Genomic DNA, 13,184 nt, shown 5'->3' with positions numbered 1-13,184 from the left:
CGATTTTCGCCTCAAATTAGCGACACACATGTGTTTTTCGTTGCAAAAGAAGCTGCCACAAATTGTGGCATAAGCAGCGCGCCCTTAAAACATTTACTACGCTACATCTGTTGATCCTTGTGCGCCTTTGTGTCAAAGTGGGCGTGGCTGGCTTTGCGGTTTTATGGTTATGCTTTGATCGCTGTTATCTGTGATTCTTTTTTTTTTGTTTTTTTGATTTGATGATGAGCAATTAACACCGCTTATTAAGCGTTAGACTTAATTGCATAAACAACTGTTACAATTAGTTGGGCAAGAAAGTCAAGAGACCATTAGAATCGCCTATTGGCATGCTTAGACTCTGTACTTTTAAAAACTATTGAATAAATATTTATTTCATGCTTCATAGTTGATAAAAAATAAAATGAATCTTATAATAATTTAAATCTTGCATGCATTTAAATTCTTCAGCTTACTCCACTTAAATCTATGAAGAGATTTCTTCAATTTATTTCTTTACTTTTGTAATTTCCCTTTTTATGCATCAATTTTTTTCTTCTTCTTGCTCTTCTTCGATCATTATGTGCTCGACATGACAATCAAAATCAAATAGGCATACTCCAAAACACTTCCCATAGGCTATTGGCTGCTATTGTGTGCCCACTGGTCCATTGCCAGCAAATTTCCCCTTATACAATTTCCCACTTTTTTGTTTGCGTAGCTATTTTACAAGCTTTTGGGTATATTTAGATATCTTTGTTTTATAATAAATAAATAATAGTTTGCTGCTTTTGGTAAATATTAAAAAAATTGTTATTAAATTATTGAATTGCCTAGTTCTATTATTTATAAGCATTGTTTGTTTTTAAAATAAGTTTTGGCATCAGCATTTTTATAAATGTACATTTTGAATTTTTTTTTGCTACTAAGTAGTAGTTTAGCTTTCGGTATTTGTTAAATAAAACAATAAATAAACCATTTATAAAAATGCATAAATATTTATAATAAAATTCAGCTGCGAACGTTTATTCTTATTGCTTTAATATTTTGTACAAAGTTTAGAAACTAAGCCAAATTTTAAAGCTGTACAAATTTCTAGTGTCAATATATTGTTTACTAATTATATAGCAGTTAAATTTGATGCAGTCAAATCTATTAATCTATATTTTATATAAAAGAATAATAAAACAGCTGATAATAGAAACTTGAGACCACTTAAATATTATTATGGAGCCCAGGAGAGTAGCCAGAATGTAATTTTGTGCAATCATCATATTTATTAATATGTGTATGTATTTAAATAATATCCTAAAATTGTTTCATCTTGGACTCAAGTAAAAAATATGCGGGAGGATGATTTCAGTATAAACATTCCGCAGCTAGCTGAAACAAATTTGTATAATGTCTACTTCAAATAAAAAATTTCACTCTGCTGAGCTTAGCAACAAATTTGTCCAAAGTTCTGCTTGGCTACGTCTAGAAGTAGTAAATCCCCAGGCGAGTCTCTTATGCTGTCTTCATGTTGTGCATATTTGCTGTTTGTTTGATTTTTTTCCTTCTCTATTTAATTTTTTTTGTTTTTGGGTCTCCCCGGGGCTTATGTGCTGATGTAGAAAAAGTTTGCTTAGCTTTACCTGTGAAAAGTTTTGTTCAGAAAAAGTTGTTGCTACATAAGTGTAAGAGTGTGAGAGAGAGAGAGAGAGAGAGAGAGAGCAAGAGTGTTAGCTGCGAAAAAATAATTAAAATTCATTCATTTGATTTTGTGGGGAGGTGTGGGAATGGCTGCTAAAAATAAAATGCAACAAGGCGTTGGCAAACTTTTGCAACAAACTGTAGCAGAATTAATTAAGTTTTGTGTACGCATGTAACATTTTATGAAAGACAAAGGCGTAGTGCGGATGTTATGTCATTAATAAAATTAACAAGAGCAGCCCCCAAACCAAAGAGTTACAGAGAGAGAGAGATAGAGAGAGAGAGAGATAAAAGAGAGAGTGGGAGTTAGAAGAGCCAAAGAGCAATTAAGTAAGCTGCCAAACAAAACAGTTGACACTGCAGTCGCTTGAATGGAGAGCTAGCGATAAAAAACCAAGTATGTGTGTGTGTGTGTGTGTGTGTGTGTTCTATAGACAGGCCAAGTCTGCCTACCGCTCTTCGTCGCTCTTCTGTGCAGACTCCCACGCAAGAACAACAACCACAATTACATTGATTGTTGTAGTTGTAGTTGAAAAGGCGTTCCGATTTTTAAGAGCAGTGCAGCTGACGCGTCGCCTCTTCTAAGGCGTTTATGTGCGCAAATTGTCTGCATTTTGCATCTCGCTCGCACACATACACGCGCTTTAATTTTAATTGAAAACTAAACAAAAAAAAAGCAAAAGCTAACACGAAAAACGAAAACTGTGCTATTATTTTTAGCATCATTTCTGCTAATTAATTGTTAACGAATTTTCATTTTCTATTTGACGCTGCGAAAATTGCCATTTATGGTTATTGGCTAGCCGCGCTGCTGCCCTGCGTTGCGTCGACGCCAGCTGCAAGCATAATAATTTGATGTGGCGCAAATTGAAAAATGCCGCATAACTCCGCCCTTGGAAAAACTTACCAACACACACACACATACACAGGCGCGCGCGTAGGCAAGTGCAAGAAAATTGAAAACTCTACTCAAGTCAGTTTTTGGCAATGGCGGCGCTGGCAACAACGGCAGCTAGAGCAAAATTCCCTGTATTTTTACTATATGAAGGCAGTTGGCCAATAAGCGCAACGAACAGCGAGCTATTTGTCTCGCTTGCACGCAATGAAAATGGCCTCAGCAACTATAGAAACGTTTTGTGTCTGTGTGTGTGTGTGTTTGTTGTTGCTTTAAAATGAATTAAAGCAAAAGCATCGCTGTCGACTGCGAGCAGCGAGCAGCGTCAAGTTGATCAAAATTGAAACAGGCGACGCTTGTGCATATAAAAATTAAGTGGTTGTTGCTTTTTGATGAATTTCCAGCTCACTCGCACGCATACACACACACACACACATACGAACAAACGAGCGAGCGAACGAACACACGAACACTAACAACATGGCAACAATCTCTGTTGCTGCCGCTGCCTGCTGCGCTGCCGCCGCTCTATGGTGGTGGTTTGACTACACACAGAAGCTTAACTGTTTGGCTCGCTCTGGCTGCCAAGCATGCTTGCGCTCTCACTCGCGCTCGCTCTCACGCTCTTTTGCTGCCGTCGCGGCTGCTGCTGCTGCTGGCGCTGCTCTGACGACGTCGTGTGGAATTTTTTGGTTTCCTCGTTTAGTGCGTTGTCAGCGGCGCTCAGTTAAAATTGAATTTTCATTGCGAGCGCTTGCGTCGCCCCGCAAAAAGCAAAAGCACAAACAAACACACACACACACACACATTCTCTCACACTCTCTCTCTCACCCACACATTCATTTAAGTGAGTGTGTGTTTAGTTGGAACTGCAAGCTTATTTTTCTTTGTGCTCTGGCGCTCTTTGTGCTTTTTTCTGTGTGCCTGCGGTAAATTGTTCAGTGTGTTGACGCCGGCCGACGGCAAAGGCAGCAGCAGCAGCAGCAAATTTAAAATAAATATCGAATAGCTAAATCATAAATATATAGAAATTTTTTTTGTGCACGTTTATTGTAAGAGCAACAACAACAACAAATATACATATGTACATAAAAAAGTGTTTAAGAATTAAGTGTTAAGTGCGATAGTGTGTGTGTTAACAAATTACAAAAACAACTTTCAAGGCGTTCCATGGCCCTGAGCAGCAAAAGCGAAGCTGACCATAATGGTACTAGAGCAACAACAACAGCAGCAACCACAACAACAACAACAGCAACCACAGGCGACAACAACAAGTGCTGCAGACAGCAAAAAGTTTAATAATAACAATAACAATAGCAACAGTGATTTAAACGAAAGCAAACGTGCACGCAGCTCCAGTCACAGTCACAGTCACAATCACAATCACAGTTCTAGCTCCAGTCACAGTCAAAGTCAAAGTCAGCTGCGCAGCCATTTAGCCGCCACGCCGCCGCAGCTGCAGCAACGCTTGGGCAGCAATAACGCTGCTCCCATCAGCATCAGCACAGCAGCAGCAGCAGCCAACGCTAACTCCAACTCCAGCGTCATGCCGTCGGAGGGACTGCATCCGACGGCTGCATTGCAGCTCTACGCTGCCGCCGCTCAACTGGCGCCCGGCGGCGTACGCGTTCCGCCGTGGGGTCCTTTTCTACAATTCGGCGTGCCCGGCGTCTTTGGCCCCAATGGTCCGTTCCTGGGTCGTCCGCGCTTCGAGGCCGCGGGCGGTGCTCATCCCACCTCAGCGGCTGCAGCAGCAGCGGCCACACAAATGGCGGCGGTCAATGCCAGCAATGCCTTTGCCAATCTAACGGGACTGAGTGCGGCAGCATTGCGCAATGTGAGCGCAGCACAAACCACAGCAGTTGCCGCCGTGGCCAGCACAGTGGCCACCATACAGCACCGCCTAATGATTGGCAATCGACAGAGCTTGCCACCGGCGGGACCACCGAGCGAGGGATCCAACGAGGATGGCGGTAAGTCTAATAGCAATAATTTAATTTCGAGTATTTTAGTAAAAGTAAAATAAGGCATAGAATAGAAAAAGGTGTGAAAATATATAGAAAATCTTTAGAGGAGTTAGTAGAAGAAACTAAAGAATGGAAAGGAATATATAGAACTGGACAACTGGACAAAAGTTCAGTCAATAAATCGAGTTTGATTTTGTTCTGGAGTTAGACATTTAAAAGATGGAAACGAAGGAACTAACTTTTGAAAATGTTTACTAAAGTATATTGATTAAGAATATGCTAAAGAAATAATTATTTTACAATTCTAAGGATCTTCCCTAATTAAAGGTTTGATGCGCAACAACTACAAATAATATAATAAGCTGCCTATATAAAAAGCAATGAGCTAATATATTGCAATTAAAATAATCCATTGAAAAAAATGCAATCTAAGCCTTTTATTGATAAGGCTCAATAGAATAGTATGCTAGACTTTATAGAAAAATTCAAATGACATAACTCAAGTTTGTTCTAAGTGCTGCAAAGTAAACTTGTAGTGAATTCGAATTTTTATTTTCGATTTTAGAAAATGCTGATTAAAACATAAATTCCAATAAAATATTGCGCTATTGCTGTTTACTATTTAATAACATTTAGCAGGAGCTAAACTTATGACTTTGCTCACTTATTGTTTTATTTATTTAAAACATAGCTTAGTGAACAATCTGAATCAATCAATCCAAGTTCATCACTCAACAAGTTTTTGCAATCAATTGCATTTTGGCATTAGCGCCGACATCGGCTGGCGTCACATACTTGAACTTATAGCCACTTGCCGCTACTAACTAACGCTAGTTAGTTAGTCGCTGGCACTATCAGCAATTACGTAGCCATGCTAACTAATCTAATCACTCAACTGTGCTACAATATGCTTAATTCATTCAATTAGCACGCTTACAATATTTACAAATTTATTGAAATTTCATCAGTCGCTTCGCAGTCTCGAGCTCAATCTCAATCTCAATCTCAATTTCAGTTTCAGTTTGCTTTGCCTTTTATTGCTATTCCGCTTTTGATTGGAATGTCGCTTGACATTTGCTACCTGCTATAAATTTATTTATTGATTCTTTGGCTAATCAGCAATAACATTTATTATGTAAAAAATCGTTTGAATCTTATTATATTTGCTCATTGTTGTTGTTGTTGCTATCAAGCATACTTTGTATATTGAAGGTTTATATATTTTTTATAGCCTTGAGAGCATTTCTTTTAATTAAATGTTATTTAAATTACAAAACTTGACAGTTAATGAACGCAGATATTTAATTCATTGCTGCCAAATGTATTTATTTAAATTTTTTTTTAAATTGAATTAGGTATTTATAAGCGTGTTTCAATTTTCATTCCTTATAATATGGATTCAAAAATTTTCGAAAGTAAATTATAAAGGTGCTAGCTTCTGAACGAAAAACAGTGAATAAGAAATTTTGAATATATAAAATATATACATAGAAAGACTGTTCAAATGATACTAGAATATATTAAAAGTATATCTTGTCAACAATAACAATAACGTAAAACATAAATTTTTAAAAAAGCTTGTAAGCCTAGAAAACTTTTATGTTTTAAGCTTAAAAAATATAAGCAATCTAAAAAAAATATTAATTAACGAATTTAACTACTTAAGACAATTTAAATAATACAAATTCAACATTTAGCCTTAAAAAAAGCTTTAAAAATTGTAAAAACTATTAGACAAATTAGAAAATGTAGCTTGACATATTTAAAAAAATTAGATAATATTTTCTAAGAAATTTAGACGCCTAATTCTTGCTTTGCTTTTTTCTATGGAAGTGGCTCTGTGCTCTGAACTTGATCAAGTTGTCAATCATTGGTCAAATAACGTTCTCTGGCTTTCTCTTGCACTCAACAATTTGTGATTTGTTATGACAAACTAATTGGCTGCAATTGAGTTTATATTTCTGCTGTTGTTGTTGCAAGTTGCAAGCTCGAGAATTGATGAGGCAATTGGCTTTGGAAGTGCATTGGGTTTCATTGCTCAATTAGCATTAACAAATGATGGCTAGTTGGCTCGTAATTATGGTCATAATGCGTATAGCCAAAGCTAGGGGCGTGGCCAAGACGCGGCAGCAAGAAGCATGGGGCAACATTAGCGACGGCAGCGGCGCTTTTTTTAATTAATTGTCAGCCTAGCCTGATGGCAGATAGCGAGGGACTGAGCGAGCGACTGAGCGAGCGAGCGAGCGAAAGAGACAGCGCCCACTTCCTGCCTGCCAGTGGAGTCGACGCCATTTTTTGCTTTTGTAATTATTAATTTGATTTTGATTCAATTTGATTAGTGGCAGATAAGCAGCAGCTGACTGTGGGCGCCCCCAATGAGTGGGCGTGGCAGCTGGTGGGTGTTGGTGCTTGAGTCCCGCCACAGTCTTTGAGTTAAAGTTGAAGTTTTTGGTTCGTTGCCAAAGCTCATTAATCATTTTACACACACACACACACACACACAGAGAGAAGAAAAAATAACTATATAAAAAATATAAGTCTGCGCTTTTTGTATAACGGGGTAACACTGCAGCGTGGGCGTTAGAGGGTGGTATGGTGGGGGGGGGGGCGTGTTTGTGGCTGACGCTTTTATACCATCAGTCATGATGGCCATGGCTACATTTTTTCGTTCTCCTATGTGTTTGCTCATTTCATGCCGGAAATGAAGAAACTGTCATAAAACGATCGAAATCATTTATCATGCAATTTTTAGCTTGACGCCGCCGCCATTTTGTTTGCTCTCAGCTGCTTCTTCTTACACCGCTGCTGCTTTACTGTTGTTTTATGTAATGAATTCGAAATGAGTTTTCATTTCTACGCCTCCCCAGCTGTTGAGGGTGAGCGACAGAGAGAGTGCGCGATAGAGAGAGAGAGCGTTATGTCCATTTGACAATAACGGCACTTCGCACTGACTGACAGTTGATGAATTACTGCTGGCGAAAAATCTTTAAAACGTTTCCGCCTCTTAATGAGCTTTTCCAAAAAGGGTTTGACAAAAATACAATTATTTTATTTTAAGCTGTTTCAAAATTAAGCAAAACAAAAAAATGTATTACAATTTACTGCTGAGCAGTTTAAAAATCTATTTATAATTAAAAACAAAAATTAGCAGAATATTTAGTAAGCTTTATATAATTCAATTTAAACTTTCTTTATTGTATTTTAATGGTTCAGCAATTCTTCATTAATTTTAATTTAATATTAATGCATTTGAATATATTTATTTGCACTAAATTGTGCCCAAATTTAAATATTAAAAAAATTCTAGCAAATCTTGAAATATTCTAAGCTAACTGATATGAAAATTCTACTGCCTTGGAACGGGCTACTCTTTATCACTTGCTATATGTATTTTAACAAAGTGTATATACAAGTTGAGCGTACTCTTAGCGTAAAAGATCACTGCATTTATTCTATGCAAATGAATCAATTAACTTATTCAATTGGCGCGATGCAATTAGCATAAATTTGCATACAAAACGCCAAAACAAAAAAAAAAAGACGAAGATGAAGAAAGTAAACAAGCTTGCCTTAGCCAGGGCTGCAATTAAGTTGCAAGCAGGCAACAGAAGAAAAACATTGTTTAGAGCAAATTAAGCTATTATTACGTTTTTTTTTTCAATACAAACTTTTGCGCCTTAATTTTTACGACTTAAGTGGCAAGCAAAGGAAAAAAAATGTAAAGGGCTTAGGGGTGTGTAACTGTTATATGACTAACCATGCCGCGGAATGTGACTGTGGCATGCAACAGCAGCAAGTTGCAGCTGCAGTTTGCTGTATACAAAATTTTTTTTCGTGGGCGCAATAATCATAATAAATTTCAATTATCGTTTTGCATTTGCCACCCAAAAAAAATAAAAGAAAAATATATTTTGAATTATGTGCATGTGCACTCATACACATGCCTCATGCCCCACCCCCCAATATGTTGCAAGTTGCAAACGCGCAGCGCCTGTTATTATTAAGTCATTTGAATGCACTTTGCCAACTGCAAGACTCACACTCGTGTGCATACAGTCATGGGCAAATGAATGTGTACGCCCTTCTTTGGTTGGGCTCACTCTCTCTCTGTCTCTCTGTCTCTCGAACGTTTTGTTTTGTCGCTTTGCGCATTTAATGTCTCTATTATTGTTGTATATTGAGTTATTAACACACACACACACACACACACATGCACACACAGCACGCTGACCGTTGCTTAAACGAGTTTTCTTAGCCCTCGCTCTCGCTCTCTCGCTCGCTCTCTTTCTCTTAACATACGGCGCCTTGCACATAATTAGTTACACTTAACAGCAAAATGCTTGAAACCATTCATTAGACCTTTATATGCCTCTGCACACAAGTGTGGGCGTGGCCCTCTAGGCAAGCTGCCTATTAGCTGCGCCTAACCCCCCACCCCCAACCCTAACCCCAACCCCTGTGTTTGTGTGTGTGTTAAAAAATTCATTGCCTTGCATGCATTGAACATTTAAAATTGCATTTGGTTTTGTGCGTTTATTTATGCTACGCACTGTTCGCTATACGCCTCGTCTATATATATCTAGTATAACATTATATAGTTATTATTAATGGTAATTTAATGCGTTTTTGATGCTGGCTATTAGCTTAGAATTGTTGATTTACTTTGCTTTTAATTATTTAATAATTACTTCAAAATGGCAAAAACTAAAGCCTCGCCTTGACTAATTAAGCGCTTTTAGTTTATTGTTTCAATGAAATGTACATAGCTCAAATATTATATTAAACCAAAATTAATTTTTAGTTTTTAGTCTATTTGCTCCTTTTTTAATTTATGCTCAATTTATATTTAAATAAATAATAATTCATAACTCAAATATAATATTTTAAATAAACCAAATATTTAAATAAGTTGTAAGTCTTTTTGCTTTCGGAAATATTGAAATTAATAATTTAAGCAAATGTATTTATTTTTTGATATTTATTTTTATCCTATTTTGTTATCCTATAATTATTGTAATTTTAAACTTCAATATTTAAAAATATACTTTTTTTTATTATTGATTTCTTGGCATTTCTTTTAAACTACTATGCTTAGTATTTAGTTTTTAATAATCTTTATTTAAATTTTAAGTTCAGGTGTCGCTATAAATATGCACAGCGCTGTTTAAAGTTCGATAGCTAACGCCTTGGCCCGATCTGCAGTAAATTTGATAAATCACCAGAGCTTTATGCATTTTGTGTGTGTGTGTCACGCCCACTGCTGGGCGATGCTTTGTCGAACGCGTGAAAATAGAAAATGTAATTAAATTGTTGTGTGTGTGTGTGGAAACTGGTAGCTGAGTAACTAGGGAAGGGGCGCTAGAGCAGTGGTGGGTGGGTGGGTGGATTGGGTGGTTGAGTGGCTGACCAGCTTGTTCCACAATGGGCGGTTGTAATTGAAATATATGATTATGAATATTTATGCATTTTATTTGTAGCTACACATGTGCGTGTGTGTGTGTTTGTTAGTTAATTTAAATAATTTTCCAACACTTAATTAAGCGCAGCTTTAGTGTTAGGGACACACACACGTTTGGGATTTGAAATTTTGTTGTTTAGTTTTCATTAGTTTTGTGCCCCAATTAGTTTTCATTAAACTAAAATTTTCTATTTTTTGGTTACAGGTTTTCCCGGCGATGGCGATGACGACAGCAGCGCTGCCAAGCGTCGACGCTCGCGCACAAATTTCAACTCCTGGCAACTGGAGGAACTGGAGCGCGCCTTCTCCGCCAGCCACTATCCGGATATATTTATGCGCGAAGCTTTGGCCATGCGCTTGGATCTCAAGGAATCGCGTGTTGCGGTGAGTTTAGTTGCAATTCCCAGTTGGCAATCCCATTCCCCAATCCCAATTGTGTGCACCTTTGCTGAGATTATACGCTTTGTTCCAGATAGGTATGGTTCCAGAATCGACGTGCCAAGGTGCGGAAGCGTGAGCACACCAAAAAGGGACCTGGTCGACCGGCCCACAATGCTCAGCCGCAAACTTGCAGCGGCGAACCGATTCCCCCCAACGAGCTCAAAGCCAAGGAACGGTAAGTTCATCAAATCTTAATTTGTATTGTAGTAATAATCAATTAATAGAATAGCTTTAAATCCTTAAAAACATATGTATAACAAGTTTTTAAAACTTTTAATGCAATCGCTTTTGGTTTATTTACAAAAATATTCAACAATGAATGGCTTAATATATACTTTAAAAAATTGCTTAAGTTTTTACAGCCATGCAAAGTCCTAAAAAATGTTACTACATTATTCAATATTATTATTATTGTCAAAAATATTGTATAAAAAATAGCTAAAAACCATTTTAGCTATTTTTTATAACCATAAAGCTAATCGCTTTTTGCTGTTCTTCTTTCTTCTGTTAAATATTGCCTTATTTTAGAAATATTCCAAGCTCTTATAGAAATTATACTTCCATCCCCATTTAATTTGGCTTTCGTTTATAAAAATATTCAAATTAAAATATCTAGAAAAGCGTTGCTCTATAACTTGAAATATGAAATTAATAGCTAACAATTTTAAAGTTTTTGTAGCTTCACAAGACTTTTTCAATATTGAGCTTAAAATTTTATTGCCGACATTTCAATTACTTAAAGCTTTTGCTTTATTTTTTTGTAAATATATTTTTTAATCTTAGAAAAAAAGTAAATGCTTAAGACTTCAAGTTCTTATTCCAAGTTGATGGCAGCTAGCGATAAATTCAATAGCTTTAAATATGAAAATAAATAAAAAGCTAAAATATAAAGGCATATAAAGTTTATTATTATAAACTGCAGTACTGCTTCAATTTGTTTTTTATATAAAATAAATATATTTAACTTAGAGCAGCTAAAAAAAAAAAACACCAATGCGTTTAGCTAGAAATAATATTAAAAAAATAGCTAAGCCATTTGCATCGCTTTGCTTAATATGAAAAATATAAAGTTTCAAAACTTTTGTATACTTTACTAAAATGCTGCTGGATTCTTCTTCTTTTCCTTTGGTTCCTTTTGCTGTGCAGAGCGCGACGACGCAAGAAGCTGGCCAAAGCCATAGACAGGCAGGCGCGGAAGCTGCAGGCCAAGGGCATCACCGTGGACCTGGAGGCACTGAAGGCCGAATACATATCACAGCACAAGGCGAATGGCACGTTCTCCGACTCGGATCTGGAGGACGATGGCATACAGATCGATGTGGTGGGCGGCACCGATAGCGACGACGAGCTGGACAGCGATGCGGTGAGTCCAGCGCGTGCTGGCGGCGGCGGCAGCCTGCATCATGGACTGGGCCATTGCGGCCTGGATGCCGATGGCGACAGTTCGCGTGCCGGCAGCTACATTGGCGGCGGTGGCAGCCTGGGCAGTCCCAGCAGCGTGGCAGCGCCAAATATGCACAACAACAATGGAGCAGCAGCTGGCGTGGGCGGTGTGGGCGGCCTAGGGGGAGGCGGCTACAATATGCAGGCGGAGTGCATGCCGGCGGACGACTGCGAGAGCGAGCGTGAGAGCGATTCGAAGGCGCTGCTATTTCCCGCCAAGGCATTCCATCAGTTGAATCTACAGAATACGGCAGCAGCAGCGGCAGCGGCGGCGGCAGCAGCAGCGCAGCAGCAACACAATGCGGCAACGGCAACGGCGGCAGCGGCGGCGGTGGCCAATCTGGTGCATCAGACCACGCCCATTAGCATGCGGCGCAGCAATCCCTTCAGCATTGAGTCCTTGCTGTTCAATAATACGTGAGCCAGTCGGCAGGACTTTAACTGCTGCTAAGCCAGCACAAATTACACGCCCTTCCTGCCTGCCCAAGCCCCCACCCCCCTACCCCTACCCCCTATATATATCTACTTCATTTTTTTTCTTTAAGTTCAGACTTGTCATTTTAAGTTCCTAACTAGTTGTTGCTCAACTTTTCTTTATATTCTTTCGATTTCCACCAAAACCAGTTAAGGGCTACGAGCTTAAATTTTTAGCATAATTATTTTATTTATTTTTTTAATTTAATAAGCAGAGAGACTACACAACTTTTTTTTTTCATTTTTTTTTTTTGGTTTTGCTAGTAAACATACATATACAAACTATATATATAACTAATTATATAAGTCTATTTTTTTTTTGCCTGGTATGCATGTGTATATGTGTGTGTGTGTGAGTGCGTGTGTGTGTGTATGTGCATAAAATTAACTATTAAATTTAACTTATGCCTAAAAAAATACAATTTTTTTTTTCGTGCTCTGTAAAAATATCTATAAACACATATTAAAAATATATATATATATACACACAAAAATTATAGAATGAAGCATATATTGTATTTAAAAAAAAAAAAACCAAACAAAACATACAAACAAACAATTTTTTTTTTTGTTGCTAATAAAATGGTTGGTGCAAGTTATTGGCAAACAAAAATTTCAATAAAAACCGAAAAATACGCATAAATATAAATATATATAGATACAGTCGTTTGTTTCTTTTTTTATGCACAGATTTGAGCATAAAAATCAAATCAATTTTGACGCGTTTTTAGCTATAAACTTAAAATGGCAATTTATTCAATTTCCAAGCAAATCGGTTTGTATAAACAAATGTAAGTGTTTATGGTGGTGTGTAAAAGACTTAAATACGTGTTAA

The 13,184-nt window shown here is 37.4% G+C and overlaps 1 protein-coding gene across 2 annotated transcripts; it reads left to right on the top strand.

Moving 5' to 3' along the window:
• The first annotated feature begins 3,626 nt into the window (after nucleotides 1-3,626).
• Nucleotides 3,627-12,379, top strand: LOC108605739 (homeobox protein unc-4). 2 transcript variants are annotated; one of them, XM_017995536.2, is made up of 4 exons: nucleotides 3,627-4,539; nucleotides 10,197-10,375; nucleotides 10,468-10,607; nucleotides 11,579-12,379. In XM_017995536.2, exons 1-4 carry the CDS (start codon nucleotides 3,771-3,773, stop codon nucleotides 12,294-12,296), a joined length of 1,806 nt encoding a protein of 601 aa, XP_017851025.1. In that variant the 5' UTR covers nucleotides 3,627-3,770; the 3' UTR covers nucleotides 12,297-12,379. The 2 variants fall into 2 exon arrangements, with proteins under 2 accessions (XP_017851025.1, XP_017851026.1); XM_017995537.1 differs by lacking the exon at nucleotides 11,579-12,379 and having other exon boundaries at nucleotides 10,464-10,585.
• The last annotated feature ends 805 nt before the right edge of the window (nucleotides 12,380-13,184 follow it).

Source organism: Drosophila busckii, chromosome X (genome assembly GCF_011750605.1).
Source record: "Drosophila busckii strain San Diego stock center, stock number 13000-0081.31 chromosome X, ASM1175060v1, whole genome shotgun sequence".
In the NCBI taxonomy this organism is placed as follows: Eukaryota; Metazoa; Arthropoda; class Insecta; order Diptera; family Drosophilidae; genus Drosophila; species Drosophila busckii.
Note: the sequence above shows the minus strand (reverse complement) of the source record. Positions and strands in the feature narration are given on the sequence as shown.

What these genes read in the sequence shown, in the direction of transcription:
- LOC108605739 (XM_017995536.2), top strand. Translation starts at nt 3,771, where the DNA reads ATGGTACTAGAGCAACAACAACAGCAGCAACCACAACAACAACAACAG. An exon ending in GGGATCCAACGAGGATGGCG is followed by an intron (nt 4,540 to 10,196) that starts GTAAGTCTAATA and finishes TTTTGGTTACAG; the next exon opens with GTTTTCCCGGCGATGGCGAT. An exon ending in TCAAGGAATCGCGTGTTGCG is followed by an intron (nt 10,376 to 10,467) that starts GTGAGTTTAGTT and finishes TGTTCCAGATAG; the next exon opens with GTATGGTTCCAGAATCGACG.